Source organism: Cyanistes caeruleus, unplaced genomic scaffold, assembly GCF_971803275.1.
Source record: "Cyanistes caeruleus unplaced genomic scaffold, bCyaCae1.hap1.1 HAP1_SUPER_30, whole genome shotgun sequence".
Taxonomy (NCBI): Eukaryota; Metazoa; Chordata; class Aves; order Passeriformes; family Paridae; genus Cyanistes; species Cyanistes caeruleus.
The window spans coordinates 3,514,934-3,531,647 of record NW_028256295.1 but is presented as its reverse complement, the minus strand read 5'-3'; the positions used below and the strand labels follow the sequence as shown (position 1 = coordinate 3,531,647).

At 56.1% G+C, this 16,714-nt stretch overlaps 3 protein-coding genes across 4 annotated transcripts in view; 1 reads left to right on the top strand and 2 right to left on the bottom strand.

Annotated features, from left to right (window-relative positions):
* LOC111945726 (uncharacterized) overlaps positions 1-16,714 on the top strand; it is a 555,958-nt gene that overhangs the window by 12,231 nt on the left and 527,013 nt on the right. The window contains exon 2 of the mRNA XM_086874769.1: positions 13,924-13,930. Coding sequence (XP_086730895.1) covers positions 13,924-13,930 — 7 coding nt within the window. The remainder of the gene's footprint in view (positions 1-13,923; positions 13,931-16,714) is intronic.
* LOC147645325 (uncharacterized) overlaps positions 1-16,714 on the bottom strand; it is a 141,538-nt gene that overhangs the window by 87,002 nt on the left and 37,822 nt on the right. The window lies entirely within an intron of this gene.
* LOC147645328 (maestro heat-like repeat-containing protein family member 7) lies at positions 6,944-12,963 on the bottom strand. Of its 2 annotated transcripts, none has more exons than XM_086874787.1 (16): positions 12,375-12,963; positions 12,121-12,270; positions 11,787-11,851; positions 11,520-11,669; positions 11,183-11,331; positions 10,715-10,862; positions 10,278-10,465; positions 10,051-10,188; positions 9,659-9,773; positions 9,366-9,506; positions 8,995-9,171; positions 8,706-8,861; positions 8,445-8,546; positions 7,997-8,099; positions 7,660-7,716; positions 6,944-7,370 (listed from the first exon to the last, which is right to left on the bottom strand). In XM_086874787.1, exons 1-16 carry the CDS (start codon positions 12,496-12,498, stop codon positions 7,171-7,173), a joined length of 2,163 nt encoding a protein of 720 aa, XP_086730913.1. In that variant the 5' UTR covers positions 12,499-12,963; the 3' UTR covers positions 6,944-7,170. The 2 variants fall into 2 exon arrangements, with proteins under 2 accessions (XP_086730913.1, XP_086730914.1); XM_086874788.1 differs by having other exon boundaries at positions 11,787-11,845; positions 12,375-12,961.

The following is a 16,714-nucleotide window of genomic DNA, read 5'->3' as shown; positions in this document are numbered from 1 at the left end:
CGCAGATCAGGCTGGAAAGGTCCCTGTGCTGAAGGCCCAGCTCCACAGCATTGTGGAGTTCAAGGTGTTACTGAAGGCCAGTAGTGGGACAAGGAGCCTGTGTGTGTCAGGGACCAAAGTTGTGTCTAAGGCCCTGCTGTGTTCCGTCCTCTGTTGTGCATGTTGAAAGGTTAATGAATAAAGGCAGGTTCAAAAACCCTCCTGGAAAATGCAAAATCCCAATTTCAGCAGCTTTTTCCACTTCCGCATTGCAGGTATTGATGGATCTACTGGAGAGGGAATGTTCATCCCAAATTTCTGCCCGTTTTTCTAGGATCACTCCAATGACAGTACAATGCCACGTGTACTGATTCAGTCTTCTGAGGTTTTTTTGGGTTATTCTCTTTTGGGATTTAGGGGTTTGGAAGGTGGGGAGAGAGGCAGGACACAATCCAGATCCAAAAAAATCCCATACAGCACTGGAAATGAGGAAAACATAGTGGAAACAAGCAGAAAGGAACTGGGGGAAAAAGGATTTTTAAGAAGGAAAAATAGGGAAAAGTAAGGACAAAATTCCAGACAAATCCACTGGTAAAGAATAATTTGGAGGTGGAATAGGAGAAAATCCAGCCCAGCAGGCTACCAGGGCCTGGGAGGGCCCAAATTTTTTATTTTATTTGGGAACTTTTTAGGGCTTTTTAAAAATATTATTGGATTTTTTTCCAGGAAGATCCCCTTTTCCTTTCTGATGGGACTGGAAGGCAACTCCTGCTCCTGCAGTGCTGTTTTTGCCCATCCTCATTCCTGAATATTCTTAGAAACGTCTGTAAAATGGCGAAAATGATGATGGACTGTGGCCTTTTTTCATTCTCAATACTTGTGATGCTATTGGAGTGAAGAGGGGAAAAAACAATAAAAAATGGGAAAAAATATTTATAAATCAGAATTTTACCATCTACCAGTGCCTGGCTTTTTGTTACAAAGCTTATTAAAAAGAAAAAAAAAGGTGGTTGCAGTGGGTGACTCCCTTCTGAGGGGAACAGAGGGCCCCTCATGCTGACTGGAGCCATCCCACAGGGAGGTCTGCTGCCTCCCTGGGACTCGGCTACGGGGCATCACTGAGAGACTTCCTGGGCTGATCCAGCCCTCTGGTTATTATCCACTGCTGCTACTCCAGGCTGGCAGAGATGAGATTGAAAAGAGGAGTGCCAGGGCAATTCAAAGGGACTTCAGGGCACTGGCTCAGTGGTTGATGGGGCAGGAGCACAGGTAGACTTTTCCTCAGTCCCTTTGGTGGCAGAAAAGAAGTGAAAGGAATACTGGTCTGCTGGCCAGGTGAGACCCCCTTCTCCCCACTGCATCTGAAATTGTGCCCTGTGCGTGGGGTGCCTCACACAGTCCCTGTGGTCCTGGCCAGAGGGCCTTGTCACTGAGGGATGGCCAAGCAGACTGGAAAATGCTGGCTGAGGGTGCCCAGAAGGTGCCTCCCCCCAAAGCACCCCCATCCCCTCCAGTGTGGTGAGGAAAGACCGGATCTCTGTGAATCAGTCCCGGTCTCTTGCCCCTCCAACTCAGGGTCTTGGTGCCTTTTCCCTCTGACAGGGAGATGCACGGTGCCTCCCTCTCTTTGTGTTCTGGGATTGCACTCTGCCTGCTCCAGCTGCTCAGCAGAGAGGAGCCACCCTGGGATCTGCCCTTCCTGGCATTCTTTGTGGAGGTGAGCCCGATGGCCAGCACTACCTCGCTGAGCTGCCTGCCAGCCCTGTCCCCTTGCATAGCCACAGCTGCCTGGGACGGTGCCCGTGCCCTGTGCTGCAGGCATTCAACCTGAGGCTGAGCAGGTTCAGGCACCGAGCCACGAAGCTGTAAGTGTGCAGGCTTGCCTTGCATAAAGAGGGAATTGTGAGTTGTTAACTGAGGGAGAGAGCTGCTGGTTGGAAATAAGAGAAAATGCATTAATAGAAATTCAATTTAAGAAAAAAAAAAATAGCAGACCAGCCTAGTTAATTTCATAAGGATCCATGAGTAAAAAAGTAAGACCTTTAGTTAGGAAATAATTGCACACTTATGACCTGAGGCAACAGAAGGAACTTGCTGAAAACAAAATGGCACATGTCATTAAATTTAATAATGCTTAATTATAGAATCATAAATATTTGAGATTGGAAAGGCCCATCAAGTCAGTTAAGTCCCCCTCCTTATCAATTCAAGACTGTTCCCATATGTTGCACATATGCTGGTATGTTTTCTACAGACTATTAGAACCCATTGTCAGGAGGATTTGCCTTAAATTCCGCAGTTTTCTCTTTCTTAATTTCATTCCATTACTCCCTGATATGCCTGCTTGTTTCCTGCTAAGTAATTCCTTTCCTTCCCTAGGGTGTGTGTGTCAGTCAAACATCTGTAGATGGTTGAAATGCCTCTCCTTAGTTATCACTTAGCCAAACTAGACATATTGATTTAGTTCTTTTAATCTTCCTCATAAATAAATCCCTCTATTCCCTTAATTATTTTGTTGCTCTTTTCTGAACTCTCTCTTTCCAAACCCTTCTTGTAGTCATATTAAATGCAGTATCCTAGTTCTTGTCATCCAGAACCATGGAAAAATCAGGGGTGCTGTTGCATCTCTGTTGCAATGAGATGTGTCTGACCCACTATAATATTTTTTCCCCTGATCTATCATGCTGAGCACCATGCAAAGCTGTAGAGAGGTCAAGAGAACCTCTGTTTTTAAAACTCTGCCCTGCAGCTATTCGTTACGGTACTGTCAGCAGGGAAGACATTTTGTCTTCTAAAACCTTACTTCTGATAGTTTTTCCCATCTGAAAACTATCTGGGCCAGGGGCAGCACCCAGGGACCTGCCCTGCCTGGGGGAACTTATACCTGGATCTTATAACTAAGTATCAGAAACAAGGGCACACACTCTGTATTCCTGACTCCAACATTTTATTCTTATTCTTAATTTTCCATGTTTTAAGTGCGTCTTCATCTACTTCAGCTTCTACCTCTTCTTCCTAATATTCCTATTCTTATTCTTGATCATTTTTTGGTTTCTGGAGGGTCTTATGCAGGTTTTCGTTGGGGGGGAGGTGGGTTTGGGGTTTTTTTCTTTCCTACTACTACTTCCTAAACACAACTTTCTTTTGTTAGAACTGTGTGTGTTGCAGTCCAGCAGGCTGCCGTCATGTCCTGGGAGCAACACCTCCTGTCTGTGTCCATTCCTCATGGCCACAGTGCCCCAGGATCAGCATGGAGTCCTTTCCTGAGGAGAGGAAATGGCCTTGGAGTCCAGCAGGGAGGAGCTGGAGCCAGTGTCCCTGCAAAGGGCCAAGAGCCGTGTGGCTGTGGCCCTCGGGGACCCGGTGCAGGGGTGCCGCTGGCGGTGCCAGGCTGCCGCTGGGAGCCGATGACTTTCCAGGTGCCTTCCCGGCCGGACGATGGGCCGGGATGCGGCGCTGAGCCCCGGCAGCGAGGGTCCCCCTTCGGGTGCCACTTTGGGCTGCCGTGTGCCCTCGGGGAGCCGCCCCGGGAGTGCCGCAGAGCGGCCGGGGCCGGCTCGGCCCGCAGGGCCAGCGCAGGCCGGGGCAGCCCGTGTGGCTCCCTCAGGGCGCCGGGCAGGCCGCGGGGCAGCCGCCATCTGCAGCCCTGCACTGCTGGCAGCGGGCACTGATCCTGTGGCTGTGCCGCCAGGCAGGGGCAGTGGAACAGCCCCCGCAGCCCACACAGCCCCCGCAGCCCCCGCAGCTCCCGCAGCACCCGCCTCATGAGCGAGCGGCCTTTCCTGTGGGGAAGCGGCTGCCCAGGAGAAGAGACATCTTCCACCGTGGCTTGGGCTGCCAGAGGGCCAGGCCCGGCACAGAGTTGCTCTTGCGGGCACAGCTCGGGCTCCTGGCACTCCACCCAAGCTTCTCAAGGGACAGGCAGCAGGATTCCCTCTTGGGCTAAATCTGCCAGTCTCTGCTGCCTGGCCTCTTCTCCTTCCTCGTGCAGCTCCAGGACGCTCACCTCATCCCAGTCATCGTCCTCCTGCTGCCAGGCCTTGAGCTGGCTGCACAGGATGTCGCAGTATTCCCTGCTGTCCTGAGCCAGCTCTCCATCACTGTCATCATCCCAGCTGGACCTGGAGGATTTTCTCTTTGCTTTGCCTCCAGTCACCTCCTGGCCATCCTGGCACAGCTCTTGCTTGCGGCAAGCTTCCCAGTCCAAGAGTGCCCGGCGGCTCGTGCCTTCTCCTGGGGACAGCCGCTGCTCAGGAGATTCTTCCCAATCTGAGAATTCCTGACAGTGATCGCTGTCCGCCTGCCACGGCTCCTGCTCCCTGCACTCGCCCCACTCGGAGACAACTGGGGAGGGCTCTTGCTCCCTGCCCTCATCCCAGTCCCGCAAATGCCAGTAGCTCCCCCATACTTGCACCAGCTCTTGCTCAAGGCCTTCATCCCACTCAGAGAGCTCCTGGCAGCTCTGGGCTTCTCCTGGGGACAGCTGTGGCTCAGTGCAGGCTTCCCCTGGAGTCCCTTGCTGGAACTTGTTCATTTCTCCTCGGCAGAGCTCTGGCTCTGGCTCTTCCTCAGCGCAGGACTCCACGGCTCCTCTCCTCCCTCTGCTTGCCCTCTCAGCCTCCTCCTGCTGCTCCCTCAAGGCCTGGGCTCTCTGTGAGCCGGGCCAGGCCCTGGGGGGCTGGGACTTGGGCTTCGCCTTCTCCTCCTCTGTGCCTGCAGTCCTCTGGTGCACACAGGTACCTGGACACAGCCACTGTCCTGGGACTGACCCGGGCCCCACAAGCCCTTTATATACCCCCCAGCCGGGGCGGGGCTCTGCCATGTCACAATGGACCTTGGGCACCGCAAGGTCCGGCGTCACCACGGCCCCCGGCACCCCGTGCCTGTGTCACAAAGGCCACCCCGGCACCCCGTGCCTGTGTCACAAAGGCCACCCCTGCACCCTGTGCCTGTGTCACAAAGGCCACCCTGGCACCCCTTCAACAGCCCAAGGCACCAGGAGCGGCCTGGAGCAGCCCAGGCCTTGGGGGATTGCAGCCCCTTCTTCTGAGCCGCTCCTTCAAATGATCAGGAGTGGCTGGGGCCAAGTGAAGGTGCAAAAGGAGACCGTGTGTGTCTTCGTTTGAAAGACAGGGGCCTGCTAAGGGAGGCAGGAGGCTCCTTTGCAATGGAAAATGTAAACCCCCTCCCTCCCAATTATTATCCCTTTGAAAGGCACTCTCTGGCAAAGATAGGAGGACAGGAAGAACAGTTTGTGCTGCTTTTGCATGAATTGCTATTTGGTGAGCAGGGAAGAAGCCCCCCATGGAAATGATTTTACTGAGAGGAGCTGCTAAGCGAGAGCTGCCCCTGTGCCAAGCAAAATCCAAGAGCTGGCTAGCTGTGGGAACTGACTGCCTATTAAAGCATTTAAAAAGCTGGATCCACCTCTGTGAGATTGACATTTTGCAGACAGGCAAGCCCGGGAAATCTCTCTCTTGCTTCCACCTTTGAGGAGGTACCCGGCTGCCGGTCGGGCCGGGCCCCGCTGCACTGCGGCCCTTGCAGTCGTGCTGACAGTGGCCACAACAATCCTTAAAGCTTCAGGGTCCCCTGACACCCGGGCAACCGAGGAGGAAATTAAAGGAGCAGGTTCGCTGGGGTCCCCAAAACCAACTGGAATAGGAAAATCAAGTAGGGATGAGGCCCATAAAGCCTGCGCAGCACAGGAGCAAAGTGCAAAGACCAGGCCTAGGGGCAGACACAACAATATCTAGGGGAGGTGTGAGGGCGCAGTCGGAGGGCATGGGTCCAGACACAGACTGGGGTTAGAAAGATGCAAAATACTGCGACGAATTGCAACCAATTGGGGGAGAGATACGGGAAGATTCTAGAAACATAACTTTCAGTGGGGTGACTTGATGAACGTATGAATTGCCATCAAGCCTTTGGCAAGTGCTTCCCAAGGCTTGAACTCAAAGCCTGCTGCTTCAGGGCTGAAGTCTTTCTGGCCCTGTGTCCCAGAAGGGCTGAATCGCACAGGCTCGGCCTGGCGGGGCCGGGCTGGCCCCAGCAGTGACCGGGTGGGGACGGGAGGCTGCGGGACCCCGGCTGAGGCTGGGCCGGACCACGGCTGCTCACACCTTGCCGAGCCTAAGCCGTGCCCCGCTGCCGGCCCCCGCTGAGCTGGAGTCCGCTGGGCTCCGGGAGGAGCTCCGGGTGGGTCCAGGCCCCCTCGGCCACGGCCCGTGCAGCACATGGTAATTGAAAGAAATTGGCCAGGAGACAAGACTCCTGTTTGATGCCTTTATTAGGATTCAGCTCTTGGGGTGGGGGGGGCCCAAGGGGTTGTTTGCATCACGGCCATTCCCACACTGTCAGCTCTAAGGAGGAGACACAATTCAGCTTTGCAGCACACACTGCAGAGCTGGGGCTTCCTTCCTCATGAGAGTAGCCAGAGACCTGTCGTCCTGGTTTGCTGTCCAGGGCTGTCAGTCCTTTCCTGTCCTCTTTAGGTCATGGTGATGCAGGAAGATGGTTTCTAAGCAGGTTTAGGTGATGCAGGGAGATGATCTTGCATCATAGCTTGCTCAAATATGTTTCATTGTCCTTTTATTCCTCTGTTAGCTCGTTGTTTTGGTGTCCTACATGCCTTAGTTTGCATTTTACTCGGTTACACAGCTTCCTGGGAGTTTCTTTGTTCTAGTGTGGCACAGCATCCATGGGAGTTGCCTCCTTCTGTGGCATACCTTTCTAATGGGTTGCTTTTGTTAGTTGGATTTAGCCCCCATGGGAGCAGCTCTGTTACAAGGTAGCAGGGAAGTAAGGGAAAGGGTACAGGAATGTCTCATAAGAACCTTTAAAACACTTCAGAAACTGGTAAGTAATTAACATTACTAATAACCATCAGAGTAAACAAGGGGTACAAGGTTTACAAATGGGATAAGAACATTAACTGTACATAACTAAACACAGTATTTCATCCGGGGTGGATTTCTTGAGAGATTTTATGCATGACACCTCTCTTCCCCTATGCCCTGTACACCATGGGTAGCAAAAAAAAGGTCTTGTGAGACTGCCTATTATAACTATATGCCTATGTAATATGCTATATTTATATACATAAGGAAAAAAAAAAACAAAGGAACAATGCTAGAGAAAAGGAAAATCGCTGCTCTCTCAGGTGGTGCCCAGCAGACAGAGCCTGCCAGATCAGCTCTCTGTAGAGCTCCAGCAGCACAGCCAGCCTAGGCCCGACAGACGAGGCCGTGTCCTCCATGCCCTGCGCAGCTGATCTTGCAGGTTATCAAAGACGGAATATCGAGCCCTCTCTATTGCCTGTAGGATGTACAGTGTTTGAATTGCCAGGTTTACAATGTCAGGGCTGCTGTCATCCACCATGTTCACAAGGGCTGGAAGAGAGACGAACAGAGCCACGGTCAGATCCCAGACCTGTGAGGGCCCACGGAGAGCCCCCTGCCAGGGCCATCCCAGTCGGCTCTTGCCATGGCCAGCAGGGAGCAGGGACCAAGGGGATCAGCCTGAAGCTGCTGGCCACGAATGCCCCATGTGCCCCTGAAATCTCGGTGTGCTCTGCTCACGCCGCCCCTCATCCACACGGGGAGCAGAGCCCTCCGCAGCCAGGCCAGGACCTGCAGCTCCACCCGCCAGCCCCACTGACAGCCCGCTGCCCTCACTCACATTTGTAAATGAGCTGCAGCTCTTCCTTCTGCCCCCTCAGGAGCCGCCCGGCCATCCCTGGGAACACAGAGCCTGTCAGGGCCCCGGCGGCACAGCTCCCTGCTAGCGGCGCTGCCAGCCCTGTGGCCACACGGCCTCCCGCCCCGGCAGGGCTCAGCCCGGGCCCTTGCCGCATCCTGACTCAGCCCAAGGGCACGGCTGCCAGAGGCCGGCAGCAGCAGCCCCGAGGGCAGCCGGGGCTCCAGGGCGCCGGGCCCGGGTGCCGCTGCCGGGGCAGCAGCCGGGGCCGGGGCCGAGCTGCGGCGGGGCGGGGAGGGAGCCCGGGCTCGTGGCTCACCGATGAACCTGATGGCGGCCTCTCGCAGGGTCTCCTGTGGGCAGTCCAGGTACGGCAGGGCCCGGCGCAGCTGCTCAGCCGCTCGCCTCTCATCCTGTCCCAGCTGGAGAGAGAGGCAGGAGGGAAGGGTTGGTGCGGGCTCTGCCTCTGCGGCCAGCCCCGGCCTCCCGTGCCCGCCCAGCCCTGAGGCCCGGCCAGCAGCCGCTGGCGCCGGGCTCTGGAGGGGGCAGAGGGCCGGCTGCTGCCCGGGGAGCCGCGGTGCCGCCCCTGCCCGCAGCCCCCGTGTGGGGCTCCATTGGCACCCGGCTCGGGGCCACAGGAGCCTGGAGAAGAAGCCGTGCGGCCGGCTGCGGCACTGGGCAGGGGCACAGCTGCCAGCCCCACAAACCGAGCGCCGGAGACAGGGGGCTTCTCCAGGCTGAGGCTGGGCCTTCCAAGCCGTCCTTACCAGGCACTCGGTGATCATCCACAGCTTCTTCTTCTTCACTGGTCTTTCCAGATCTCTCCTCTTCAGGAACTCAGCCGCACAAAGCAGCGTTGCCCAAGAAGCCTGGAGAGCAGCAGAGACCCGCAGATGGCCCCACAAGCCAGGACACAGGACCCGCATTTGTGTGCCAAGGCCTGGAGGAGGCTGCAGCCGGCAAGGTGCCAGGGCAGGAGGCAGCCGAGCCCCGTGCCCGGGTGACAGCAGCAGCCCGGGAGTCCTCACCTCAGCCACCTGCTGGTTCTCGTCATGGCAGTGGAAGAAGAGAGGCAGCAGGCTCTGGTGCACGTGTGACTTCAGGGCCTTTTTTTCCTTTTCCGTTAGAACAGTCATCAGCGATCGGAAGAATAATATGGACACCAGCTGCACCTGGCTATTATCCTATATGAAAGGAAGGAAAAAACACCTCAGCCCTGTCTGCATGGGGCTCAGCAGGGCGCAGGTGGGCAAATCCCCAGGGCACCAAGTGTCTGGGCAGCACCCAGTGGCCTCGGCTGGGGGCACAGAGTCTTACATGGTCAAAGAGTGGCAGGAGTGCCTCAGCCAGCTGCAGAGCCATGTGGCTGGGTATCAGCATGTCCTTGTCCAAAACTATAAAGCTGAGCACCATGATTGCCTTCCTAACTATCTCTCCATCTGCATCCCACAGGAGCTCCACAAGACTTTCAGTCAGGCTCTGCATTTTTTCAGCCTGTGTGGAAGACAAGTCTGTGAAACCCCACCCTGCTGCCACAGGGCCAAGAGGCCAAAGGCCTGTCCCAAAGCACTCAGGCAGCTGAAGCAGGAGGCAGGAGAGCTGGGAGCAGCTGCCTCCGTGCCCGAAGCCCAGCCGAGCCCAAGTGACTGCGTTCCCCAGCACTGCTTCAGCCACTGCCCACTTCTCACCATCGAGGGATCATCAATCAACTTGAAAAGGGCCCTAAGCGCCAGGTGACGCTTGTCCCTGCTCTCGCTACTCAGGTGCCTTGAGAAGATTTCCAGGACTCTGTTAGCACTGCGTTCGCTCAAGTCCAGGTAGTCCAGGATCTGAAAGGCACAGGGCAGTGACAGGGGAGCCAGCTGGCAGGAGCCCAGAACCAACACAGGGCATGGGCACCATCCCAGGCAGCTGCAGCTGTGAGAGGGCAGAGAGGTGGCAGGCAGCTCTGCAGGGAGGCACTTTTGGCCATGGGGCTCACCTCCACAAGGAATGCCAGGGCAGGCAGATCCCAGCATGCCTCCTGTGTGCTGAGCAGCTGGAGCAGGTAGGGAACAATGCGGGAACACAAGGGGATAGAGGCAGACGACATCTCCCTGCCAGGGTGAAAAAGTAGCCAAGACTGTGAGCCAGGGGGACAAACATCTCCCAGGACTGATTCACAGAGTTCTGATCTTTGACCACTGTCCTGCAAGGGGACCTGGGCCCTTGGGGAGGTGACTCCTTGTGGGCACCCGCCTCTCCCAGCCTTTTCCAGTCTCCTTAGCTGTCCCTTGGTGACGAGGCCCTCTGGCCCACAACAGTGGGGACTGTGTTGGGCAACCTCAGCACGGGGCACAAATGCCAGAGGCAGTGGGAAGAAGGGGGTCTCACCTGGCCAGCAGACCCACGGCATAGTGGTGGGTGTCAGCAGAGAGCAGCTTGTCCCAGCCACGCTTGTGTTCCATTTCCACCACCACTTCCTCACGATGCATTTGGCAGAGCAGGGACTTCAGGGCCTGCACTGCAAAGCTGTGTGCACAGCAAAGCCCAGGTCACGCTGGGAGCACTGGCTCCTGCCGTGGAGACATGGCAGGGACAGGAGGAGTGGGATAGAGCACCTGTTGGGGCTGATGGCAAGGCCGTGTTGCTCCTGGCATCCTTTCCAGAAGGCATTGAGATCCTCTGGCATCTCCAAAGTGCTGAAGAACACTTGGAAGAGCAGATGCACAAAGAGGCGGGGGAAATGCACTGTCACTACATGTGGGACGCAGGGCATCTGAAGGATCTTCCACATCAGCACAGTTGCCTGCAGAGGACAGAGAACCCAGAGACAGTGCTCAGTGCCGAGGTGTCCGGGTGTCAGGGCCTGAGTGTGGCAGGGAGAGGTCAGGGGAAACCCTTGGGGAGCATCAGGCCTGGTGCCCCTGAAGCTGCCCCTAGGCCAGGTTTCAGCCTGGTGCCTGAGGCAGGGAGATGCAGTGGGGGAAGGAGGAAACAGAGCTGCTGAAGACACAGCTGGCCATGGGCTGAGCAAAGGCCAGTTGCAGAAACTCACAGCCAGGGCAAAGACACCCATGTTGTCTCCATCAGAGGTGCGCGTGCTGTGCTCTGGCCAGTTCCCCAGCACATCGAGGACTATCAGGTATGCCTGCTCCGCTGTCCTGGGCGAGCACAAGATCGTCTTCCACATGGTCATAGCAGCTCTGCGGGGCGACAGCTCTGTCTCACGGGGGTCTCAGACACATCCCCGTGGCCTGGGCAGCAATGGGGAGCTGAGCTGGCTGCCAGCTCTGCCTCTGCCTGCTGCCCCTCGCCAGCAGCAGCACCCAGGCAGCCCAGCCCTGTGGGGACAGGGCCCAGAGGGGCCATGGCATGGCAGCAGGCTCGGGGGCCGATGGAGCAGGGCTGGGAAGGGGAGCAGCCAGAGGGCTCTGGAAGTCTCTGTTGGTCAGACACCTGGGCCAGGCTGTGCAGGCTGATGGGCTGAGGAGCCCTGAGCCCTCTGGGCACGTGGGCCCCGTACCTGTCACACGTTGGGGCCACACGCAGGAGAGCAATGACCACATCAGTGGGCTGTGCCTCGCTCAGATCCAGCAGGGTCCTGTTCAGCCTGTGCTCAGAGAACTGATTGGCCATGAGCCACTGGTGGATGTACCTCACCATGGCAGGCACCTGGAGAAGGCACAAGGGGAGACTTGGAAAGCTGCCACAGGGAGTCAGGAATGTCCCCAGCTTCCCCAGAGAAGTGCTTCCCTTGTCACCATGCTGCAATGGCCTCAAAGGCTTAGAGTGATCAGCAGGTGTGGCTTGGGAGGCCAAGTGATCCCTGGAGGATCAAACCCTGGCCACAGGCTGCTTACTTGCTTTTGACTGTAAAAACCCTCCTCTACAAGCATATCCAGCAGGGCAGCAGTGGCCTTGGTGTTGAAGATGTACGAATATGGTCTGACCCCAGTGGCCATGGCGCTGGTCCCTTCCTCCCGAATTCTCTTGATGAAGTTGCAAACCAGCTGTAGGAGAAGGGCAGGAGACAGAAACATCGGGGATGTTCTATGGAGTGCTCCAAGCGTGGTGCTGGGCTGAGCAGTGCCAGCAGGCCCAGCCCAGGTGGGGATGGCTGCAGGTACCTGCGCTGTTCTGTGGAAGAGGCCACGGGCAGGCTCCTGCTCTTGTGTCTTTTCCATGGCTGCATCTGGCAAAGAGCAGCCAGAGCTGAGGGGTTGCGGGAGAGGCTGGAGAACACAGCCCAGCCCTGCACTCCCCAGGCAGGGACAGCCCTGGGATGGCTCAGGGGATGGAGCACAGCCACTGCTGGGGGGGCAGCCCCTGCCCCTCTTTTATCCTGTCCATGGGTGTGTCTCCACAGGACAGGGTGGGATGGGATGAGATGGGATGCAATGGGATGGGATGGGGCCAAGATGGCTGCAGGCACCAGCCCTGTGGCCCAGCTCTGCCACTCACCCTCCTCCAGCGGCTGGAACTGCTGCACCTCTTCAGTCTCTGGTCCTGGGGCAGCTCCAGGGCCTTCTTCCTCTTCCTCCTCCTCCACCCAGGCCAGCTTGGGCACTCTTGGGGGTCGCTGCTCCGTATCTTCTTCAGGACTCTCCCATCCTTTCCATAGGAACAGCACCAGGGGATGGCATGGCATGGCATGTAATGGGATGGGGCCAAGCTGGACACAGGCACTAGCCCTAAGGCCGAGCTCTGCAACTCACCCTCCTGTGGTGCCTGGAACTCCTGCACCTCTTCAATCTCCTGTGCTGGGGCAGCTCCAGGGCCTTCTCCTTCCTCCTCCTTCACCCAGGCCAGCTTGGGCACTCTTGGGGGTCGCTGCTCCATGGCAGGGACTGGATTTATGGTACTTGCAGGAGAGATGGCTTGGAAAAGCTCAAGTCAGCAAGTCCTGCAGTCGTGCCTGGAAGGCACCTGCAAGACTGAAGTCCTGGCAAGACTGCAGGACAACAAGTCCTGCACTTGGGTCTTGAGGGCTCCTGCCACAAGGACAGGAGGCTCCTTGACAGGGATTGTGGTCTGGTTTCAAGGGCAGTGACTGCAGGGATGGGCGACACCTTGGAAAAGCTCCGGGTCACCAAGTCCCGCAATCTGCCCTCAAGAGAACCTTAAGAAAAGAAGCCTTGGCAAGGCCACAGGTCAGCAAGTCCCGTGGTCTGGCCTCGAGGTCACCTGTAGGAATAACGGCTCAGAAAAGCTCCGGGTCCGACACAAACGAGTGCGCTGTGCGGGGGCTCCCCACAGTACCGCTCTGCCGCGTCCTGTCCCGTCGCGTGCACTGGGCACTGTGGCATGGCCCTGTCACCGCCAGCTCCTATGTCACCACATGTCACAAAGGGCCCTCTGACACCCTGTCCATTTCCATCCCATGGTGACCATGTGTCACAAAGGGCCCGTGCACACACTGCCACCTGCCCTTGGGCTGCCCCCATCCCCCCCAAAGTGGCCCAGGTTGGAAGGAATCCCTTGCCCAAAGTGTCTAAGACAGCCCGACAGGATCTTTAGGAACGCCTCAAACCATCAGCAAACGCTGCCCTGCTCTGCAGGCTCAGGGCAGCAGAAGGAGCCCCCAGGGCTGCCGACGCAGCCGCAGCAGGAAGGGCACGGGGCCCGTCACAGAATCTGGCACGGCCTCCTTGGGACATGTCCCGGCTGGTGGCCATTCTAAATTCACAGGTGTGACACAGACAAGGAACATCTGGGCCAAGGCACGAAGTGTCCACTAGAATGTATTTTAGCACATTAGAAAGACTTGGGAGGAATCCCAGAGGGTCATTTTTTGAAGCAAAGTGATCTGATTAAATACTGTAACCAACGGTAGGCTTGGTAAAAATTAGAAAGTGGTGAAAATGGACTGCCTAATGGAACTTTAAATGATCATCCACTGTTACAGTTGATGTTATTTTTAAGAAAAGAAGACAAATGAGACCAAGTGATATGTGCAGACACATTTTTTTACCCTGAAGAATAAACCTGAGTGGCACAAAGAATATGGCTTTGATTTAGACCCCCAGGAGACTTTGGTCCTTCCTTTGGAAAGAGATAACAGGTGGAAAATAAAGAGATGTTGTTCAGCATGTAGTTTAGGGCAAAGATGTTTGAAACTGGCAAAAAAGCACGAGGAAGACACTGTTATAGATGTCCAAGACTCACAGCCGAGTTATTCCAGGCCAGCGCTACCTTCCCCCTCAAGCAACCAGTCCTCTCCCTCAATTAAATGAAAGTGAGAATGAGGTGAATAATCCTGGTGAGGGGACAAGTGTGAGGATGCCAGTGACAACATTTACAAGGAATAAAACCAAGAAAGCTTTGCCTTTAGTCACCCCCTTAAGGCAAGCAGTGGGTCCCACAGGAGAAGCTGTGTGGGTGAAGATCCCCTTTTCTACTGGTGACCTGAATAACTGGCAGGAAGAAGTTCATAATTATAGAGAAAACCCTAGCAAAGTGGCAAAAAGATTGGAGTTAATAGTCAAGAACCGAGACCCAGACTGAGGTGATTTCATGATGACAGCGCTAAGGAAAACAGATAAGGAGTTGGTGATGAAGATGGTCAGAGCACATGTGCAGGGAGAAATTGCTAGTGGAGCCTTACAGGGTACAGTGGACCAGTTGTTTCTTATTGTAAACCCTTTGTTGGGCCCGAATGATGCCAAGAACTGTGCGATGTTAACTGGATACTGGGAACTGTGGGGGCCGAGGAAGCAGCCAATGCTGTAGCCACTCTCCCCTGGAGGAAAAGCCCATAGGAGGCTTTCAGTGACCGCTCTCCCCCAGAGGCTAAAGGCCTCGATGGGGAGCTGTCATTTTTACAGCCACACGTTAAGTGGTTCCCAACATGTCTTTCCCCCTGTATGCATATTATTTTTACTCTGTTGGCCCTTCCCCCTTGTTCCACCCCTGACTCCTCAGACCATTGTCCCTGTTGCTCCACCCCACCCCCTGCTTTTCCCATATAATCCCTGCTCTCACTGAGCCCGGGCCAGTTGTTGTCTCTGGGACCCTTCAGGAGAGAAGAATAAAGACCTCCTTGGAACCCCACACGGTGCCTCCCGTCTCTTTTCTTCGGCAGCACCCGAGGAACAGTGGCCATTCCAAAAGCCCTTTGAAGGACTCGCAGCTGAATCACGGGGGCAAGGCAAGCGTGCCTGTGCGCCCAGGGGAAGTGCCACAGGAGACGCTTCCCTGGGAAGGTCGCGGCACCCTGACCACCTCCGCTCGCCGCGACAGGTGGGGCCCAACAGGGAGCTCTGCCAGCGGTTCCCTGGTTCCCTGGTTCCCTGGAGAAGCGTCTCCTGCAGCACCAGCTGCAGAAAGCAAGTCGCTCTCGGGTCTGTCACTTCCCTGAGGAAACCCCATCGCGTTTTAGCAAGAGCTATCCAAGGGGACACCGGGACCCTCCTAGGACCATCCGGGGAGTGAGGAGAAGATTTCCCCAAGGACCAGCCAGTGGGTGACACCACACCCAGCAGTTTTGGTTCACCCAGTGGAGGTGGAAAAAGATGCTAAAATCAGGATTTGGCCTTTCTGGGAGGGTTTTGGAGACAGTTTTATACCCACGGGGAACAAAATCCTTCCTGGTTTTAACAAATCCTTTTGGAATGCTGCACACAACTCACCTGGGCTGGGAAAAAATGGGAAAAAATCTGGGAAAATCATAGATTTCCCACTTAACAGCTCCATCCCTTTGGAATGCTGCACATGACTCACCTGAGCTGGGAAAACCTGGGAAAATCCTGGAACACACACCTGAGGGAGAGGTTTGTTAATCCTGGCTCATCCCAGGAACTTCCATTCCTCAATCCAGAAAGGATGGGTTAGGGAGACGCCCAGTCTGGGAGTGCCTATGACACCTCCTAAAAAACCGTTTCCTTGCTTTTCCAATTCCAGAAAGGAAATTCCTGTATTATTTTCCATCAGGAAATTGGGTTAATTAAATTAGTGCAGGCTTTTCCACCAGCATTCCAGTCCTTGTCATTCCAGCAGTTCCACTAATCTCGATCCCAGGTGTGATTCAGAGGGTTGGGATTTCCTGGTCCTGAGCAACAACGTCTGCAGTGGCACAGGAAACTCACAGCTCATGGGAATAAACTTTCTGTGTGACTCCAGAGGCCACGACAAACCTGAGTGCTTTCCCTCCCGTCCCCCAGCCCTGCCTGGCCCCAGGGGCTGATGGCATTTGTGCTCCCTCTGGTTCATCTCCCCACAGCAGCACCATGGGGGTGCTGACGCCTGCTCTGGGCAGTGCAAACAGGGGCTCCTGAGCCAGTGCTGCCGTGTCTGTGCCTGCAAGGATGCGGCACCTCTCTGAGCTGGGGGAGAGGCCAGGGCTGCACAGGGGGGATGTTGTTGGCAGCTCCATGAGGACGCTCTGGGACGCTGCCCTGGGGTGTCCAGCGCAGTGGGGATGGATCAGCCCCTGCTCTGCTGCTCCTTCCCGTCTCCCCCAGGGACCTTGCAGAGCCCCGGCCATGCTGTTTGCCCCCAGCCTGCCCACGGCCAGCCTGGGGCTGCTCACGGGGGTTTTCTGTGCTGAGCTTTGGCCTGGCCGTGTTCTTGAGAGAGCCTGGGCAAGGAGCCTGGAGCCCCCAGGCCCTGCCCTGAGGCGTCAGCGCTGCCCCAGCAGTGCCCATGGCCTGTCCCTGCTGCAGCCCCGGCACTGCCACCCCCAGGGCTGTGCCCGGCCCCGAGAGCGCTCAGGCCCTGCAGCAACACCAGGGCCAGGAGGGCAGCGGGGCAGTGGCACGGGAGCAGCACTGGCAACACCAAGTGCTGCTGCTCCTGGCCACAGCTGCTGTGCCAGCACTGATCTGCCCCCAGCTCTGCACACAGACACTGCTGCTGCAGCTCCAGAGAAGGGAACAAAAGGGGCATCTCTGCAGAAAACTTTGCTGGGAGATCCTTTAGTTCCTTTAAAGCCACCAAGACCTCAGCTCCTTATTGACATAGTGTGTGCCCACAGGGAAGGTGAAGAGAAACAAAATGAGAAATGGCACAAACAATGACATTTCTTTGTGGACAATATTGAAAAGTAAAACAAAGAAAA

What these genes read in the sequence shown, in the direction of transcription:
- LOC147645328 (XM_086874787.1), bottom strand. Translation starts at nt 12,498, where the DNA reads ATGGAGCAGCGACCCCCAAGAGTGCCCAAGCTGGCCTGGGTGAAGGAG. An exon ending in GGCCGCCATCAGGTTCATCG is followed by an intron (nt 7,717 to 7,996) that starts GTGAGCCACGAG and finishes CTGTGTTCCCAG; the next exon opens with GGATGGCCGGGCGGCTCCTG. An exon ending in GCTGCAGCTCATTTACAAAT is followed by an intron (nt 7,371 to 7,659) that starts GTGAGTGAGGGC and finishes TCTCTCTTCCAG; the next exon opens with CCCTTGTGAACATGGTGGAT.